Raw genomic sequence first — 20,174 nt, forward strand, 5'->3', positions numbered from 1 at the left:
TTGACTGCTTAGCTAGAATTATGTTGTTCCTATTATCATCCTATTTTAAAACAAGCCTACCTGTGGGCATGTGATTGGGCAATAGGTTTTCTACAGGAATAGGCATGTTTTGAATGGGCATTGCACAATTATCACAAATTACAGAATGAACAAAATGGACAGCTAAATATATGTTACAGATAGTACCTTGTTCCTCTTCGCTTTTTATAGATACCAGATTTCCACCTTCTTCTACACAGATGAGCTGAGCCTCTCTCCAGGTTTTTGAAGAAAATTCAGTCTTGTAGCACTGAGAGAGAAGTAAATATTTGTCAAAGGAAGACATAGGGCACTGATCAATCATGGTCAGTCAGTGAGCAGTGTCTTGTACATAAACAACTCATCATCATGAGTAGAAGGAGTAGAAAATGCATTGTTTCTGTTCATATAGTACAGACCTTTTAATGACATTTTGAGTCTGTTAAGAGCCAAAGTGTAGCATTGTAGCTGACTGGGAGTACTGGCCATGAGCTGCTGCTACTCCAGTTCGGTAGCACCGATTTTGGTCATTTCTTTTCCTATCGAGAGTACTCGGCGACGTCTAGCGATCAAGATCCATGTAAAAATGTACATTTACTTAAACTTCAGACTTTGCACTTTGCTTGTCAATTCATTTACTATACTAATTTACTATTTAAATTAGGGCCCCCACACTTCTATTAAAGGGGAACTATGCAGGTTTTTTAGCTTAATTTACCTTAACTCAATAGCTTCGGAGTCATTGGAATGGTTATATGACTTTCTTCAGATTGAATGGTGGGGGTCTCGCTTCCCCCTAGCACCTGTAAGCGGAAAAACCACCCTTGCAACTTTGGGCCGGGGCTGACGGCCTCAGTGTCAGGAAATAACGAGTGTAATGAATTGCTTTACTGCATACACACATACACGCCAGTGTAACAGAGGCGATCTGAGCTAGCGTGCTAGTTGCCCGTGTAAATCCTCACAGCCCTAACCTTCTAACCACTTCTAACCGAGTTGGAAGCCTGGGCTTTTAGCTCAGTGGTTAGAGCGTTCGACTCCAATACTGGTGTGTGTCGAGGTGGCGGGTTCGAGGGCCGGGAGTGGCGGACAAATTACGACCTCTGTCCACCAGTGAGAGAAAGTGGAATAGAACATTATGTCCAATATTCCAATATATGGTTTAATGTTCTGAATTATGTCCAATATTCCAATATGTGGTTTAATATTCTGCATTTCTCATTAGTGGGTCACTTTGATACTAAAAGTATGATTCTAGGTAATGACTGTATGATATCTGTACTGTCCCTGTGTATATCTGTGTGTGACTGTATTTAGAGATAAGCGGGAATATTATGTCTTTGCAGTGTTTCACTGTTCTACATGGCTGCATCAGTAGCTATCTGCTCCGGATTGCCAGGTTGCCACTAATCAGAGTCTGATTCAGTGTAGTCCACGTGATATGGGATGACCAACGCCATCTCCTGTCAGCCTGGAAAGATACTTAAACCCTAACTATTTCCTTGTCTAGTTGAGCAGCTGATGGATCTTTAGGTGAAGTCATGCTGTCTCTCCCTTGATGCACATCATTGTAAATAAACTCTGTTCCTGATTTTTCATACTATTGGTCTGACTGGGTCTCTATTAAATCTATGGTATCAAAATTACCATCACCAGGCACCGGCTAGAACAAGGTAGTGATGGAGTTTCTCAGACATTCGTCATGGCAGGGCCAGCAAAAACAAGCAGAAAGCGAGTAAACTGTTGTCGGAGGAACAGGGAAAGAGGACAAAGTAGACTGACCGAGCGAGGAGTGTCATAAATCATATACTCTGAAGCTGTAGGGGGAGCTCTGCAGAGAAACCTGCAAGCAAAAAGCGAGAAAACAGCGAAGAAATTGCCAAAACTGCACAGTTTCTCTTTAAAAGAACATTTTCCATGCAGTTTGATGGATTTCAGTAGACAGCGGAAAAATTCCCCCCCTTGACAAGTTTCCCCCACGATTCAGGAACTCATTTCCCCCACGATTCAGGAACTCATTTCCCCCACGATTCAGGAACTCATTTCTGCTTATATCCCAAGTGCCTCGGTGGCAAGGCTACATACAGTAAGGGCCAGACATGGGCCCCACATACAAATATTGGCTGAGATGACTGAAGCACTAAAAAAACAGAATGTATTTAAAGACAGTCTCATTTAAAGCTCTGAGACTGATGTTATCTGCTTATTACTGCTCATCTTTAAAGCTACATTGTGTAATTTTTTGAGTCGATTCTTAGCAAAAACACAGTTTTTCTTTCAAAAATATGTGTTCATTCATGGGTAATTACTGTACTTCCAACAATAAATTAAAGTATTCTCGTAAGCGTAGAATCTGCCACTCAGAATACATATGAGCGAGTCGCCTGTATGGAGGCAGCCATGTTTCGTCCTCCATCTTTAGAATACATTAGCCAAGGAGGGACATACCTAGCTCTGCCTTTCGCATTTGTCGGTCAGTTATCGAAAGACAGAGTTGTGCTCGCTACTGCCGCGAAACCGTTGAATCACTTGATGAGATAGAAGAAAAACTTGATGATGGAGATAGCATTCTCTTGAACTACGTATCTTGTACAGTATTGTCGAATAACGTTAGCACTGATAAGTTGCTCACTGAATATTTAGGCCAAAATAACAAATCTATAACAACTATTCCTCTTGCATAAAGTATAAGTATATACTCTTTTGATCCCGTGAGGGAAATTTAGTCTCTGCATTTATCCCAATCTGTGAATTAGTGAAACACACTCAGCACACAGTGAACACACAGTGAGGTGAAGCACACACTAATCCCAGCGCAGTGAGCTGCCTGCAACAACAGCGGCACTCGGGGAGCAGTGAGGGGTTAGGTGCCTTCCTCAAGGGCACTTCAGCCTTGGCTACTGGTCGGGGTTCGAACCTGCAACCCTCCGGTTACAAGTCAGAAGCGCTAACCAGTAGGCCACGGCTGCCCCAAAGTGAAGTAGGCTATATGAGATATACTTTCACGGACTAAATTACTAAATGGAATTTATTTTTTCTAAACTAACTAAGAAGGAATACTTGATAGAGTAGTGTATGACATCTTGTAACGTCAACTGGGACATCTAGGACACATCGTCCTTGCAGTGGGTGGGAGCTGGAGTCTGTTGCAATATACCACCTCACCACTAGATGGGAGAATTTTCCCCAAGAATTAACCCATGACATTACACAATTGTAGCTTTAATGATTCTGGATATTAAAAGGTTATATTGTAGGCCAATTTACCATGGTGCCTTAACATATTTGTTCATTCTAGATAAGCACACATTTACAAAATCACTGTTAACAGACACTGACAGACACTTTTAAAAATGCATGTCTATTCAGTTTAAGAATATGTACCACTCACATATTGTCTGTACTTGGTCCAGTCCGGGACACAGCCTCCTTCAAGAGCCTCAGTAGGAGCCAGAGTCGCATTTACAGGAGGAGTTTCATGACGCTCACAGATGAATCCACTTCCTCCATTACAAGACGCGACAGACCAGAGACCTGGATAAGAAACAAGACTATTACATAAAACTGCCACTGAAATTACTTTTTCAAAAAATATATCTTGCCGATGTTGAAACAACAACAACAATAACACTAGTTCAAGTCAGGGTACTTTAACTCACACAATGCTATATCTGGCCTACCCAGTAATATAGCCAAACAGTATTCAGAGAGAGTTCTGAACTTTTTATATTTGAAGTGTGGTCTAGTCTCTGGATAATCGTCAATCTGCAGACACAAACTTGATTTCTTACCGGTACTTAAAAAGTGATATATATTTGGATCAATCAGGCTGTCAGTCACTGTATTCGTTTTAAAGCTATGCTGCCTCTCAGAAATCACTTAGGACTGCACAATTACTAGACCTCTTGAATTACTAGAGAAATCTCTTGGAAATAAATTATGTCTGAGCTAAACTTGATGAAATGACTTTTATCTATATTCCAGTCGAGAACCAACTTCCTGTTGACTTCAAATATGCCCCAACTGTTGCCAGTTGCAAATGTCATAACCCAACTTTTTTCTGGTGCCTTTTAGCTGATTCAATGCCCTCTGCTGTTGCTAAGGTATTATGCCATGCTACATGGCTTAATATTTTACCATATTCGACATTCATTATCACACAGGTTTCGTCACTTATTTCATCTGGTGGTTGTTCTTCATTCCAACGGTCATAAATCACTTCAGTACCATCTATCCACCTTTGGAGGAGCAAAAAAGTTCCATATCTCAGAGGGTGGGAAACCTGGGGTGCAACTACAGTATACAACATCTGTCAAGTGGGTTTTTATACTTACTAAAAGAAACCTTCAAAGAACATCACCAACAATATTGTCAAAATACACTATTAGAAAGGTTTTATCAGTGACAATGGGCTGTTGGTGGTTTCTGCAAAATGTTACCATGATTTTAGGTAGTCTTGTTTGATAACTTCTGACCAAAACTCCATAATGCTACATTAATGGCATAATCATGGTCCCTGATTTAGCAATGATTCTAAATAATATTTGAACATCGTATTAGTTTTGTTCACTTACTGCATATTGAGATTGATATCAATTGTCATTCCAATATAAAATGAACCCCAATGCCTTAATATCTGCAATACAATAGATAGTATAGGGAAAATATTACAACCTCAGCACATCATTTTGATTCCATTCAAAGGGTTATCTGACTGAAAATAAAACGTCTAATTATGACATGATTGCTTTTCACTGAATATAAAGAATTCTAAATATTGCTTTAATGCCTTTACCAGTTTCCAGAGAAACAGCCTCTCTGGTTCAGTCTCTATTACAACAAGGTCACCATGGCCTTTCTTGCAGAATGTCCGAGCTTCATAAATGTCGTATTCATATGTTTCCTCATAAACGTAGTACTGGTGACCACTGAATTCGATCCATCCATCCTTAGTGACATTGTGTTCTGAATAACAGATGTTTTGTATAATTTAATTCACAAAGTAAAATTAGTAAAAATAATGATTCATAAGCAATACACAGACTATCAGTAGTTGCGTTTTATTTCTTACCAGGAATTGTAAAATTGGCAGGGTTCTTTGGAGTAACTCCTGCAAGAAAAACAGGGAATGTTGTAAGAGAGTGCTTGCTGGAGTTCTGTTAGCAAGCTCAGCTAATACCAGACAAAGAATTGAAAATTGGTCTGGGGATCCTTCATTCACTTCCTATTTTCAAGGGGCATAACCAGCAGTGAAATCAAACTTAAACTGGTACATTAAACTCTCAAAATATTTTTGGAAGTACAGCAAACACAAATTAGCAAGCGAAAACGTCTTGAAAGCAAAGGTTGTAAATGCAGTTTACATGTGGCAGGCCTGCGGGGGTGAGATGAGCGACTGCAGAGTGGCTCATAGCGTTCACAAAGAGTCACTATGCCCGGCCCAAGGACGCCTCCTGGCATCATTGGGGCATCATTGCCCGGCCCAAGGACACCTTCTGGCATCATTGGGGCATCATCCAACCTTTCTCTATAAGGTCAGACATAGTGAGTCACAGGTGGCCGTGAGTAGGCTATGAGAACACTAATGTCACGGCCCTGGACAAATACCGAGCACTTTGACTGTACAAAGAACAAGGTCAATGCCTGCCTCAGCTCTGTGAGTGTGGCAGACGAAGCTGAGGGGATGCAGTGTTCAGTATGACTGCCCCACACCTGCATATGCCCTCTCAGTGAGGGGCAGCGTTGTGGCATGGCTTTGTGTGGCATGGCTTTGTTTGTGTGGCATGGTTCCGACCGACATTGGCGCGGTCCAGCAAGTTGAGGAGCTTCTGGAGGAGGCGTAAATCAGTCTGCAATCAGAATCAAAAGCAAGAGCGCTCCAGATGGTGACCGCTGCATGTCAGGGAGCTGGGATCCTTTCACGGAGACTCACACAACATGTCGTGGAAGTACAGAATACGGGGGACTAGCTTAGCGCAGTGAGGGCAGATATCTGGTAGCTAAGAGCCGCCTTGGACTGCTACACAGCGGTTGAGCCTGTCCACTGTGGGGATAGCCCAGTCCATGGGTGGAGGGTATAGCTGGAACTCTGCTGCCATACCTGTTAGCCACCTGTCACCTGTTCAATAGCTTTTGGAAAATGGTGATGGAATATAGTGTGGGGAAATTTCCAGGAATTAAACACTTTAGATGTTAAATGTCTATTGGGGTTGTTGTTGTCCAACTGGCTACACTTTAAAGAAATGTAGACATTAAAAGGATGGTCTCAGTTATTTATTTGATATATTTTGGGTTTCTCATGTAATCCATCAAGAATAGCCTGTTTTAGTCCTATAAATACAGTAATGGTAAGACTTTGTCTACGACAGACTTGTTGCTCTCATGCTCGCCTAGGATGCTTGTGTGTTTGTAACCTATCTCCGGCATCGTGAATAAAGCTCTGTACTCTGCCGTATGGTCGGCTTGCCTTACTTTTTGCAATTCATTTTTACCACAATTATTTTTAGATAGCCTTTAAAGTCTGCCTTGGATAATATATTGCTTTCGGTTTTGCTGCAAAGAAAACGCAGAGTGAGGTGACACTGATAATGATGAGGTGACAGCTGACCATGACTCCTCACTGGCAGGATGGAGAGCTTGACTCAAAGCACTGGTTCATAGAGTTCTTCAAGGATCACTGAAGAATGAAAGACCGGTTGCTTGTGGAGCGCCTATTTACAAGAAGTAGCCCAGGAAAAAAATCTGTATGATGGGTGGTTGGAGATTAGTTCAGTTCGGTCCTGTTATTTGGGAGTGACTTCCCATTAGTCAACACTGAGTGAACTCCACGGAAAGAGAACACCTATGACAGAGTAAATGAGCCAGAAGAAACAGTTTGAAAATGACAGTTTGAGACTTTATCCCTTACCTTTATTTATTTCACAAATGAAGTTTTCCTTTACTTCACAGCTACGATCGTTCCATTTCATTGATAACATATCTGTCATTGCACAATTTTCCATATTATGTTTATTATCTGGTTCTCCAGATTCCCAGTTTGTATAGGAAGACTACAAATGAACAAATAAAGCATTGTTATTTTTTCACAACTATTTATTGAAATAGAAAGTACTGCAGTCCTCTTTCAGATAAGATAACATAAGATAAAATAATCCTTTAATTGTCTCACGGTGGAGACATTTGCATTGTTACAGCAGCAAAAGTGACAGCAAGAATAGAATTTACAGGTAGGATATGTAACTATACATGCACATAGACAAGCATATCAAGAATAACACACAACATCAGCAGGGTTGTCACTTCTGCACACCACGTGGACACACATATGGTGGTTGCTTTGCAAAATAAAGTGGTTGCTATGCTTGTTGCCAAGCTAATCATGTTGGTTGCTATTGTGGTTGCTAGGTTGACATTATAGTGGTGGTTGCTAGGTTGTTGCTAGGGTAATTCAGATGGTTGCTAGAGTGTTGCTAGAGTACATATGGTGGTTGCTATGCAAAATAAAGCAGTTGCTATGCTGGTTGCTAGGGTAATCATATTGGTTGCTATGGTGGTTGCTAGGTTGACATTATAATGGTGGTCGCTAAGTTGTTGATAGGGTACATATGGTGGTTGCTATGCAAAATAAAGCGGTTACTAGGGTAATCATGTTAGGTTGTCTAGGTTGACATTATAGTGGTGGTTGCTAGGTTGTTGCTAGGGTAATTACGGCTGCTAGGGTGTTACTAGGGTTGTTGTGGTGGTTGCTAAAGTAACTCAAGTGGTTGCTAGGCTGGTTGCTAAGGTAATCATATTGGTTGCTATGTTGGTTGCTAGGTTGTCATCGCGGTTGATACATGTAGGTTGTTGCTGGGGTATTTCAGGTGGTTGGTAGGCTGTTGCTAGATTAGTTGTGGTGGTCGCTATGCTGGTTGCTACATTGATCCCTAGGTTGTAACTGTGGGAGTGGTTGCTAGGCCGTTGCTAGGGTATACAACATGGTTGCTAGGTTGTTGCTAGGGTACTTGAGGTGGTTGCTAGGCTGTTGCTGGGGTAGTTATGGTGATTGTTATGGTGATTGCTAGGTTAATCATGTTGGTTGTTCAAGTACCCTAGCGGCTGTTGCTAGGGTACTTGAGGTCATTGCTAGGTTGTTGCTAGGGTATCCATGGTGGCTACTATCAGAAATAAAGGAGTTGTTATAGAGGTTTGCTAGATTAATCATGTTGGTTGCTATGGAAATTGACATAAATGCCTTTATTTCAATGGTTGCTATGTTGGTTGCTAGGTAGGTGGTGGTTTAATAAAGTTGGCTGGAGGCATAGTTGATGATACCTGACAGTTGGAATGGCTGAACAATTAAATAGTTGAGTAATGAGGACTTTTATTTTAAAACAGTTGACAGAGGAAACAGTTGAACAAGATCTGTAGTCTTAAGGGGGTTTCAAACCAAAGATTTGTGATGAGATGAGCTGAAACGTTTTAAAACCTTCCAACTGTGACTAGACATGGTGAATGCTTTGTGACGGCTTGCAACAGCTGGCAACGACGTGCAACATTTAATTCACACTGCTGCAACTCCTTCTGCAATGGTCGCGGATCTCATCGCGGATCTTTGGTGTGAATTGGGCCTTAAAAGAGCCAGATTGTATGCTTAAAGCCTGAGACAGTGAGAGTTGCTGCAGGTGGCCTGAACACCTGGCACATAATTCTAAAGTTAAGTCTATTGTAAAAAAATAAGCTTGGTTTTTGTTAATATCTCAAAAAGTATAGAGTTTACAAATATGAAAAGTCATAGCAACCTGGTCCCCGTTACACCTACCTGGACCTACGTTACAAAGTTTGAACGAAGTTTCTAAATTAAATGGTTCAAGTGAAATAGCTTACGGAAAAAGTAGCGGAATAAGAAGAAGAAGCCTAAGAACAGTACAGTGCAATTTCATGTATTTCTAGAGTGGCGTAAACATATGTGACCCTGCAAGGCGAAACCAGTGGTAAAATTTACTAAATTTATTGTGCTCACATGAACGGCCATAAACTAAGCTTTCAAACGATATGTATATCGAGGGTATTGCAAAAAAGTATCGCTAGATAATCGCATCCCAAGTTGGCATGGTTCTCCCGTCACGATACGCCAGAAGAGGAGAAAATCACCTTTTTAAGAAAATTTTCACGTGAGAGTGCGAGGGCACAGTTATTATTAGCCTTACGGTAGCGTGACTTTGAAGCGGCTGACAGACTATGTGCAGTTCAACATGGACGAATTAAGACAAACACTTAGGGCTATATCTTGCACTTTAGCGCAATTGACTTTGCGCAAATCGCTTTGTGGGCGGATCTTGGGCGCTGTTTCTATTTTACCGACGGGATCATGACTGTTGCGCCCGACGCAAATCTAAAATGGGGTGGTCTGAAGTAGCTACATTAATCATGGGTGTGGTTTGGGCGTAACGTGCAATAAACCAATCAGAGCGTAATCTCACATTCCCTTTAACAACAGGCACGCTTGTTCCATAGCGGATTGCTATTATGATGGCGGAATTGCCAGGAGCAGCCAGGAACGGTTCACAGCGCTTTAGTCAGTTGGGAACAGTTTGCTATTGATTTTTCCTCTTGACAAAATGTAATACAGAAATGTCACTTTCCGATGTTTTGGGATCACTCTCACTGAATCACGAGGTTATGAATGCATGGTGATATTTTTGCAATGTAATCTACCTCACTATAGAGTATAGACAATGCAGATCTGTCAGATAAGCTCTCCTCTACCGTGTTGCTGCTGGGGCATTTGGGTTAAATGGCATTGGCATGCAGTTCAACTTCACGTCTCATTAAGTCCTCTAATATTTCCTAATTTATGTCATCAACACATCCGTGATTCGTGGAAATGTGAACACTAGATTTATACCTATTTTTTCACATCGGACACCACACTGATTTTCCTCGTGTAGCAATATTTGTCCTTGTAATTATGTATGGTTTGGAGAAATGGGAACTGCGTCGTATAGATGAGAGGAGCAAAGTGCATTGCGCAACACAGGCGCCCAAGCAAGCGCTCCTGCAGGTGTAAGCTACGGCTGTACCTACCATCAGGCAACAGAAACAGTTTCTAAGTTGACCTTTCCAACTCTGCACAGTATCACATTAACTGCATGACAATAGGCTATTTACAATATTTTATGTAAAGTAGAGTTTGTAAACACGTAATCATCAACTTAATGCACGCACAACTTTTTTTTTGAGCAGGAGAGAAATAACAATGAATGGACGCAGCAACTACAGAAATTGTAGCCAAGGCTACTTGCTGCTTTCTTTTACTGTCTATGGTTACTGGTTAACAGCACATAATAAGCTTATTTAAGCGAATTCACAAACTCAAGACTTCAAGGCCATCATGGATATAAAACGTTTTTATAACGAAAGGATGGTATAAGTATAAGTATACTCTTTTGATCCCGTGAGGGAAATTTGGTCTCTGCATTTATCCCAATCCGTGAATTAGTGAAACACACTCAGCACACAGTGAACACAAAGTGAGGTGAAGCACACACTAATCCCAGCACAGTGAGCTGCCTGCAATGACAGCGGTGCTCCAGGAGCAGTGAGGGGGTTAGGTGCCTTGCTCAAGGGCACTTCAGCCGTGCCTACTGGTCGGGGTTCGAACCAGCAACCCTCCGGTTACAAGTCCGAAGCGCTAACCTGTAGGCCACGGTGTGTGTGTGTGTGTGTGTGTGTGTGTGTGTGTGTGTGTGTGTGTGTGTGTGTGTGTGTGTGTGTGTGTGTGTGTGTGTGTGTGTGTGTGTGTGTGTGTGTGTGTGTGTGTGTGTGTGTGTGTGTGTGTGTGTGTGTGTGTGTGTGTGTGTGTGTGTGTGTGTGTGTGTGTGTGTGTGTGTGTGTGTGTGTGAGTGTGTGACCAGTAGGCCACGGCTGCCCCACTTTGTTTTGCTTTGTTCCCTCACATTTGAAGGGAACAAAGCAAAGCTTGGAGTTATTTCAGATGGGCTACAACAAGGTAGGCAAAGTTGTAGTGCTTGTCAAAACCTTAGCGCAGCTGGAATAATGCTTATAGGCTGATGTTAAAGCGCACACGATGTTTAAAGCCATACACAACGGTAAATTGAAACAAAACTAAAGGTAACTTTAGCCTTTATAGGGCTGTATAAAGTTGTCCAAATTAATAGGTCGTAATTAGGCGTTGTTGTTGTAAAGATATTGCATGTAGATGTACTATATAGGCTACTTAAATTTTTAGTTGACGAATGCACAAACAAAACCGGGAAATGGATAAATATTATCAAGGCTTTGAATGTTTCCATCTGTGCACAGGGTGTCTGTAGATCGGTGTGCATAGCATTCATTTCTGCAGGCCTGTGGCCATGCATGCGCCCTTAAAATAGCATCTAAATTTGCGCCACTGACTTTAGGGGCTGTATTTTGGGCACCAGCGCATGGCGTAAAAACTCGTTTTTCACCAGCGGAAAGTTTAATTTGGTATTTTGCACGTTTATTTTTTTTTAACATTGCGCTCAGGGGTGTGGCAATTAACAACCTAGGGAGGGGCCTGGCGCATTGTCTAAAAATCGCTATCGTACACCACCTAAACCTGGTCAGAAGTCAATGGCGAGTTGTTCATATGCTATTTTAAGAGCGCATGTCAACAGTCATATTGGCAGGTGCACGCACCATCCTTCTATCATTCATGAACGCACACCAGCGCACGTCCATGCAAAGCTTTACAAATTGCACGATTACAATGGGAAACATAATTAGAATAAAGATATTACGAAATACTGTACATCTCCTGATGAGTAGTTATTCACCATCATGTGCAAATTGGTAATGACGGTTAAAAGTGATTAGGGGAGAGGCGAGAGACACGTATGGAGCACAGCTGAAGACGCACTGTCACGAGATATAAGCAACTCCTCTGCAGGATAAATGTTGTTTTATTCAGTCATTTGAGCAATGTTAGGGTAAGTGTTGCTTTTTCCAGCCTATGTTTTCGGTGGTAATTGTCAGTCAATAGTGAAACAAATAGGCTGACACCAGACAAAATTTCACTGCATTTCTTACTTCCAGTAACTATATGCATGTGACAATAAACTTCCTTGTAAACTTCCTTGAAAAAGTAACTGCATATAACTGTCTTGTCGTTGACTGACTCCTTGGTGAAGTTAGTTTCACTTTGCCAATGAGTTCAAATAATAGACGAGTGCAAATGCGTGAAGGCTATGCTAGGTTTTAGTAAAGCATGGTTTAAGAATGACTATCCCATACGGTCTTGCAAGCAGCCTCCTTCAAATGCGCCGTTGAATGCCAAAATACCGATGCATTTATTTGACATATCGCCGTTAGCGCCAAAAAGGGAATGACAGATGTCATTCTCATTGGTTTAAAATGATGTTACGCCCCAAACACACCCATATGACTGATTAAAAAACCTAGGAACACCTTGTTGTGTAAAAGTGTATCCACTTTTGATAACGAAACCCCTCCCAATCTGAACTGGACATCCTACTAAATCTATTTTTTTTTAAAGTATATTTTTTTGGCCTTTTTATGCCTTTAATGATAGTGACAGTGGAGAGTGACAGGAAGCGGATGGGAAAAAGAGAGAGGGAGAGTCGGGTGGGATCCGGAAAGGACCACGGGACAGGAACCGAACCCGGGTCGCTGGCATACGGTGCAGGTGCCCCAGCCAGTTGCGCCACGGCTGGGGCCAAATTTGAATAGACTTTTGACGAGTGACGATGCACTTTAGAATGTCATGATAGGGCCCTAGACCATGAGGTTCCTGGTCTGTGGCGGAATTGTTTTCTGAAACTGCAAAATATCAACAGGGACCGTTTGCGCCGGAACACGCCCTCTCTTTTCGCTGAAACGCCCCCGTGGGTGCACATGTACCTGTGGAGGGAAAATTCCAATATGCGCTGACTGCAAAATAGGAAAGACAAATGCGCGAGTATACAAAGTCAATTGCGCTGGTGTGCATGATAGAGCCCTTAGTGTTCATAGTGTTCTGCCCCCTAGTTAATACCTGGGACTAGCCTGACGAGCCAGACCCACATTAAAATGTAGGGTCTGGGCACTCACCGTTCGCAGTGCTCAGTCCGAGGGGCGGGATAATCAGTTGTCTTTCACATTCCCTCTGCACGCAATAGGACAGCGGCAGCGCTATGAGTCCCATGCGTTTCCCACCAGCGGAGCTAGTTGGCTAGTTTAAACGTTTGACAACTTAATAAAAGCTTAACTCGCGTCACACTGTTCGCCAACAGCAACATCCATCTTATTTGTTTTCAAGTAGCAGGGAATTCAAGCCAAACCGTTGCAACTCTGCCATCAATCATTATGTTAAGCCCACCTAACGACTCTATACACGATTTCAATGGCCTTATTAAGTTTCGATTTCTGGAGCTCACAAGCCAACGGAGAGTTGCTAGACTAGCCCTGGCTGCCGCTAAGGGCGCGTCTAGATTTCTAGGCTACTACATCAATGAAAAACTTTTCCAGGATATTTCCAGAGGTTTGTGCTTTTGACCGTTCGTGCCCTGAAAGGCAAGTCTTTCACATTTATATTCGGTTACATTTGCCAAGAACGATATAGAGCTGACACATTGAGTACATGTTAACTCTACCGTAAAACCGTCAGTCAAAACGTATGTTTTTCCGTGAAATTTGTTCAAAATATGAAAGTGTAGACTGTATATTGTCGAATTATGCGAAAACATGATATTCAACATTTTAACCTGTACGTTTGTTTATCGTGGATTTTCTCAAAATAGCACCGTGCGCAAAGCGACTGGTTTCGCCTTGCAGGGTAACATATTGAAGCCTTTATACAGGCCCAGATATGATGAACAGCGGGCGGACTTCTTGTTGAGCACATTGGAGCGGAACGCAAAAAGGGAGGTGGCACTGTTGGCCACGACTGACCGGAACACTTATGGCAAGATTCTGAATGCTCTAGCAAAGCTGTATGGGGCCAGCAAACGGTTGCCCTGCTACGAGTAGTTCTTCCACTGCAAGCAGGAACTTGGAGAGGATGTGGGCACATTCACTCTCTGGCTACGGGAGCTGCATCATAGTTGGAGCAGGATCAGACGATGAACTACTGTGCACTCAGTTTACTATGGGCCTGAGGCCTGGATTAGCGAAACAAGAACTGCAGAGACAACTTCGAAGAATCACAACGTTCACATTTGCCTAGGCCTGTCAGGAGGCTAAATCATTGGAGCGGGAACTAGGCCACACCGAAGAAGCCCAAGTTTGTCCAACTGTTGCTATAACATACAGGGAGCCCTCTACTGCTACCCCAGATTGGCAGCAAATGGAGGAAGCCATTCGAGCCAAGTTGCGTCAGGAGTTGACAGAGCAGGTGAACCTCCTAAGCAAATCCATCATTGAAGAACTGCAAGTTCACTTGAAAATCGCGCCAGCCAACCCTGCTACAACGCCACAGGCCACAGATACCACTTCCCAACAGTCCTCGCGTCCATCACTGAGTGGCCTTTGATGACAGCGCCAAGGATCTGCCCCCCCAGGTCAGTCGTCGTACCAATGGGATGCCCGAGGGAGAGCCAACTGCCGTGACTGAGGAGAAGTTGGGCATATCCAAAGGTTTTGCCCACAGCGACGCCCTGCACAAATGGATGTTCGGTACCCCGGGTCACAGCAGGGCGAGTGAACCGGGAGGGGCCCCCGACCGCACCCCCACAAAGGCCCTCAATGGTGGGCAAATGCCCTGAAGTAGAAGTGTTTTTCCAAGGACAACAGGTCCTATGCATGTGTACTTGACACCGGCTCACAAGTCACAATGTTCAGCCAGATACTGTTCCAGCGTTATTTTGGGGGGAGTGCATACAAGATCCTAGCAGTATACCATGGCTAACCTTGAAAGCGGCCAATGGGCTTTGTATTCCCTATGTGGGTCATGCGGTTATTGTGCGTGACGATTGCATCAATACTGAATATGGGTTCTTGGGAATGAATGTGGTGGCTGATTGTTGGGCAGAGGTATTCCATGATGGGCAACGAGGAGTCACTGCTTTTAAATCGGTGTTCTCTCCCCATGCAGAGAAGGCTTGGGATGCAGCTAGGGAGCTGAGGACCTTGTTGCAGGGCATGCTGGACTGTGGTGTGGTAAAAGAAAGTTCAAGTCCCTGGGCAGCTCCAGGGGTTCTGGCAAAAAAGAAAGACGGGTCGTGGAGATTCTGTGTGGACTACCGCAAACTCAATGCGGTGACTCACAAAGACTCCTTGCCCCTGCCACACATTGAGGAATCCCAATCCAAATGGTACTCCACACAGGACATGACGAGTGGATATTGGCAGGTGGATGTCTCACCAGAGGACCAGGAAAAGACCACGTTCCCCACTCCTTTCGGCCTACCACTTTGAATGTATGCCGTCTGGACTCTGCAACGTGCCAGCTACGTTCAGGTAGTTAATGCCAGTGTTTCCCACAGAATTGAATTCTATTTGTGGTTGTCACTATGTTCACGAACAACAACCCTTTGGTTAATTTGGAGAATGCACGACTGGGTGCAACAGAACAATGTTGGGTGGCCCAATTGGCCAACAACTTCTATGAGGTACACTACCAACCAGGGACGGCCAACCGAAATGCAGATATCTTGTCACGACTTCCAAGAGAGACCATCGGCACCATCATACACTGCCATGACATGCACCACTTCAGTAGAACCTTGCCCTAGTTCAGAGCTATGGGAGAAGCGTCAAATGGATGACCCAGACCTGCGACTCCTCCAGGCCTGGAGGATAGAAGCAGAGCCCCAAGGCACCAATACCCTTGCTGCCTTGTCCCCTCAACTCCGTCACCTACTTCGAGAATGGGACTAGCTGGTGCTACAAGATGGAGTCTTGGTGAGGCATGTCACTGAACCTGACACTGGCGCCCCGGTAAAATAAATTGTTGTCCCGCAGGCCCAAGCCCAATCGCTAAGGGAGGAGTACCACAAGGCGGCAGGCCATGCTCATGGTAACAAGATGATGTCCTTGCTTAGGAGGGGGTTCTTTTGGGTGGGAATGACTGCAAGCACCCGGCATGGACCACCGAATGTACCACATCTATGGAAAGCTGGGGCAACAACCAAAAGCCCCTCTATGCCCCATTCCTTCCTAGCCTGATGTAGTCTAGCCTAATCTAAGCGTGCTCAGATAGACCAGGCGCTGTTGCTCACCTGTCCATCATCGTAAAGCCCGATTTGATTGGTCCGATCTAGGGCGAGCATACTTGCTCCACAATGGAGCAATGCCAGACCGAACTTCCCGACCTCAAATGTTGTGGGCGGGACTAAGTTCGAAATGGCACCCAGGCTAATTCCTTCCAGCTTTCCGTTCAAAACTGTGACCCTAGACTTTCTATCACTTGGCCATTACAGATATGTTCTCGCGCTACCAGCTCGAATGCCAACGGCCTCCACAGCGACCCCACCTCCAGCCATTGCTCCAGTCACCACATCTCATGACGGGTCGGGTTTGGACAAATATTTAGAAATTATAGTTGGGTTCGGTTCGGTTTGGTTATTATGTTGGGTAACCAACAGGTCTGCTTTACATGATGCAAACGTTTGTTTTTTGAGAATAAAGTAAAATGTAAAAAAGACCTAACAGCTTTCTTCCTGTATGCAAGATTTGTTTATGTAGCCTAGCCGTGACAACGCATGTGCATTTCAGGCGGTATGTCTTGGGTGACGTAAAAAAAAAAAGTTGTTAGCCTATCAGGAGATTTTAAGATTATTTGCGTTGCATACTGTGGTAAAGACATAGGCTACCGGTAGGCTATAAGGTCGTCTCGTTCAACTGGATGAGGATTTCCTCGAGTTGCCCCAATTAACGTCGATGCTGCATATGGATCAGTGACAAGGCACTGTAGTTTCAAATACTGTTGCAGTTCATTTCAAGAGTTTTCGTCAATGGTAAGACTAGAATTCTATTTCAATAGGCTATGCTTGCTTGGGCCTCTTGTGTTAATGTGCGCTGTGTGTGACCCGAGTGCGTGCACGCTGATCTGATTCTGTAGTAGACAATTCCATTTGTTGTTTGTTCCGTTTAATGGGCTAAAAAGACAAGCTATCCACAAACGTGAATGTTTAATCACTAGCATGGGAATAACTGAGGCATCATCTGCGTCGGGCTTGCGTTGGGTTCGGACATAAAAATGAAAATGCCTGTCGGGTTCGGACGCAACTCTGTTGGACGCGGGCCGGGTTAGGACAGAAATTTGCGGCCTGAACTGCACTCTAGTAGGAACTATACTTTTAGATCACGGCCGAATCCCAGAACATTACCAAAACCTGGAGCGTGCCCCTAGTCTATATCCGGCCCGCAATCGTGGTAACCCTCCTGCACGTTACCAACCTTGAAGGTCGCAACAGACTGTGCAACAAAACAAACAATGGGACATTACACCCGTAAATGACGTTAGAGATATCTGTTTTGCTATGCAAATTAGGCCTGCATCCCACTTTAGGCGGGAGCAGAGCATGTTGTTGTTCAAATCATCAAATCACATAGCACCTGTTAACTGTTAACTTGTAATTAGCACTGATCAGATAGATAGATAGATACATAGATAGATAGATAGATACTTTATTGATCCCCAAGGGGAAATTCAGGACAATTCAGATTAGCACCATGTCGGAGCAGCCAGAGGGCAAAGGAGTTTTTAACCGTCTTTTTAATGCTGCAGCCCGTGCAAGACAGGAGCTAGCGGCAAGAATTGATGATTAAATGTTGCTTTGATTTTTTCGATTACAGCCAACACCATTGTTATGAATGGAGTTTCCTGTAGATGGCGCTGGTGGATTTAGTAGGCCTACACATTTATGTACGAAACAGAGATCAATCCAGTTGATAACGTGAGAGTCTAATAAACCACACAGTGTTCAGAAGTCCCTGAGACATTTACTAACCTCCCTGCCTAGTCTTATCTTTTATATACCTTGTTGTCTCTGTTGTTGGTGTACCTCAAGGGTCAATAGTAAAATTCCTGTTCCCGTTACAGAGGATTTTCAGATCCTTTCAAGTTTTATACATTTTGTTGTTTCAGACTCATCTTAAAATTGATTCAATGAATACATTTTTTTCTCATCAATGTACTCATAATACTCAAATGCTCCACAAAAAAAGCAGGTGTCTGGAGTGTTTTGTAAATATAATATAATATATATATATATATATATAAAAATAATAAACGACTGAAATATACCATTTACATAAGTATTCAGACCCTTTGTTATGACGTTTGCAATTGAGCTCGGGTGTATCCTACAGTACTTCTATCAATGGTCCTATCATTGGGCATTATTAAGAGAGGCACACATCTGTCCTTATAAGGTCTCACAGTTGATTGTGTATGTCAGAGTGAAAACTAAGCCACAAGGTTGAGAGAACTCTCCGTAGACCTGTGAGATAGGATTGAGTCAATACACAAATCTGGGGAAGGATACAATAACATTTCTGCAGCATTGAAACTGCCCAAGAGCAGGGTAGCCTCCATCATTCTCAAATAGAAAAGTTTGGAACAACCAACAATGGTCGCTCAGCCAAACTGGGTAATCTGGGATGAAGGGCCTTGGTCAGACAGGTAACCAATGACCCAATGGTCACTCTTTAGTAATATGCCCTTGGCATATTATGCACTATGCACTTGGCCTAGTTGTAGCACGTGTAAAAAAACTGAAAAAATTAAGTTGTTGTTTTTCACTCACCGCTGTCCCATCTGCCCATGTGTAGCCAACACTGGGATCTTGAGCACTGTAGCCAATCCAAGCATCAAATCTGTAGCTGTCATGTAAAACAGTTAAAGCTATACAGTGTAGTTCTTCAAACTTAAAATGACAGCTTAGAACTCATTTTGATGCTGCGTTGACTTGAGAATGGAGTCTCTGACATTGTGAATGTGTGCCCAGAAGGCCTGGTATTATTTATATCAAATGTTGTCTACACATGAACTCGAGCATTGAGAACATTGTTTATGTACACAGATTACTAAAAAGAAACTCACTTGTTTTTTTAGTCAACTCTGTGTACACAAACCATGTTCTCAATGCTCCAGTTCATGTGTAGAGACCCTGGTGATACTTCAATCAAAGTTTCATGTTGTGTCGAGCCTTCTTAGTGTTTTAAAAATAGTGATTTTTATGCGATCATTCATCAGAATAGTAGTGGCCCTAGCACTCCCATTCAAAAGGCCATTTGACCCGAAAACGACAATATGGTCACTCTTAAAAGTGCCGCTTTCAACGTAATTATGCTTTTAAACGAAAGTTTGAATCAGGTACATTCACAAAAAGACCCTTGGTTGCATTTTGGTGAGAGTTACGCTTTAAGGAATTGGCTACACAATTGAGTGTTAAATTCATCATTATGAAATTACTCCTGATTTGACAATATGCCCACTGGTACAGTATATTCCACTTATATCCATTGTTGTGTCTGTAAGAAATACAGAGGATAGTTCTTACCCTCCTCCAGTTAAGAAATTGTCGAAATGATTATGAATACTGATCAAATCCCCACCAATGGATCTGCAGAAATCCAACGCTTGAAACCAGGTCTTCTTCTCGTAATAATCCATGTCATAAAACTAGGAAGGTCAGAAAAAGTCTGTTACACTGGTTTGTTTACTGAATGCTGGTAGTTAACATGTACTGTAATGTCCCTAGCAGTGCTGAACCTTGTAACAGAAGTGTCTGACTCCCAGGGGTTTCCATCCCTCTGCACAGCTGGGAGCGGGTGAGGTAGGTGGGGCTGGGGTGGTCACCACTCCCTGGGCCTGGTGCTTGCAGATGTACTTCTCCTTGTTGGAGCAGCTCAGCACATCCCACAGTCCGGCCAAAGTCCCAGTCGTCATGGCCACACAACCCTGCTTTTGGCCTATTTTGACAAAAAAAAAAGAACACTTAAAATCTTATTTCTTAATTGATTTAATATATATTTCATGAACACACTGTTAATAAAACATACACACCTGGCATACGTGTATTCCAGTGAGTGTAGGGGACATTCCGTGAGTTGGACCATTCAAATGTGTAACGGTCTCTTTGGTTAGACAACCCAATCCAGAAGTGCTTCTCTGGTCTGGCTCCCACCAGGCTGATGAGGAAGGCATTCTCTGCACTGGGCAGGCAAAAGAGCACATTTTATACATGTGA

General features: G+C 43.1%; 1 protein-coding gene across 3 annotated transcripts in view; it reads right to left on the reverse strand.

The window, feature by feature from the left end:
- Positions 1 to 20,174, reverse strand: part of LOC125300185 (macrophage mannose receptor 1-like) — a 39,104-nt gene that overhangs the window by 11,255 nt on the left and 7,675 nt on the right. For 2 of the 3 annotated variants that reach the window (XM_048251877.1, XM_048251897.1), the window contains exons 11-21: positions 19,991 to 20,139; positions 19,697 to 19,896; positions 19,485 to 19,606; positions 18,729 to 18,804; positions 6,926 to 7,067; positions 5,090 to 5,128; positions 4,814 to 4,983; positions 4,593 to 4,654; positions 4,156 to 4,256; positions 3,410 to 3,552; positions 187 to 289 (exon numbers count right to left, since the gene is read on the reverse strand). In XM_048251877.1, the coding sequence (XP_048107834.1) occupies positions 187 to 289; positions 3,410 to 3,552; positions 4,156 to 4,256; positions 4,593 to 4,654; positions 4,814 to 4,983; positions 5,090 to 5,128; positions 6,926 to 7,067; positions 18,729 to 18,804; positions 19,485 to 19,606; positions 19,697 to 19,896; positions 19,991 to 20,139 (1,307 nt within the window). The remainder of the gene's footprint in view (positions 1 to 186; positions 290 to 3,409; positions 3,553 to 4,155; positions 4,257 to 4,592; positions 4,655 to 4,813; positions 4,984 to 5,089; positions 5,129 to 6,925; positions 7,068 to 18,728; positions 18,805 to 19,484; positions 19,607 to 19,696; positions 19,897 to 19,990; positions 20,140 to 20,174) is intronic. The other variant, XM_048251887.1, reaches the window with a different exon arrangement.

This window comes from Alosa alosa, chromosome 1 (genome assembly GCF_017589495.1).
Source record: "Alosa alosa isolate M-15738 ecotype Scorff River chromosome 1, AALO_Geno_1.1, whole genome shotgun sequence".
Lineage (NCBI taxonomy): Eukaryota > Metazoa > Chordata > Actinopteri > Clupeiformes > Clupeidae > Alosa > Alosa alosa.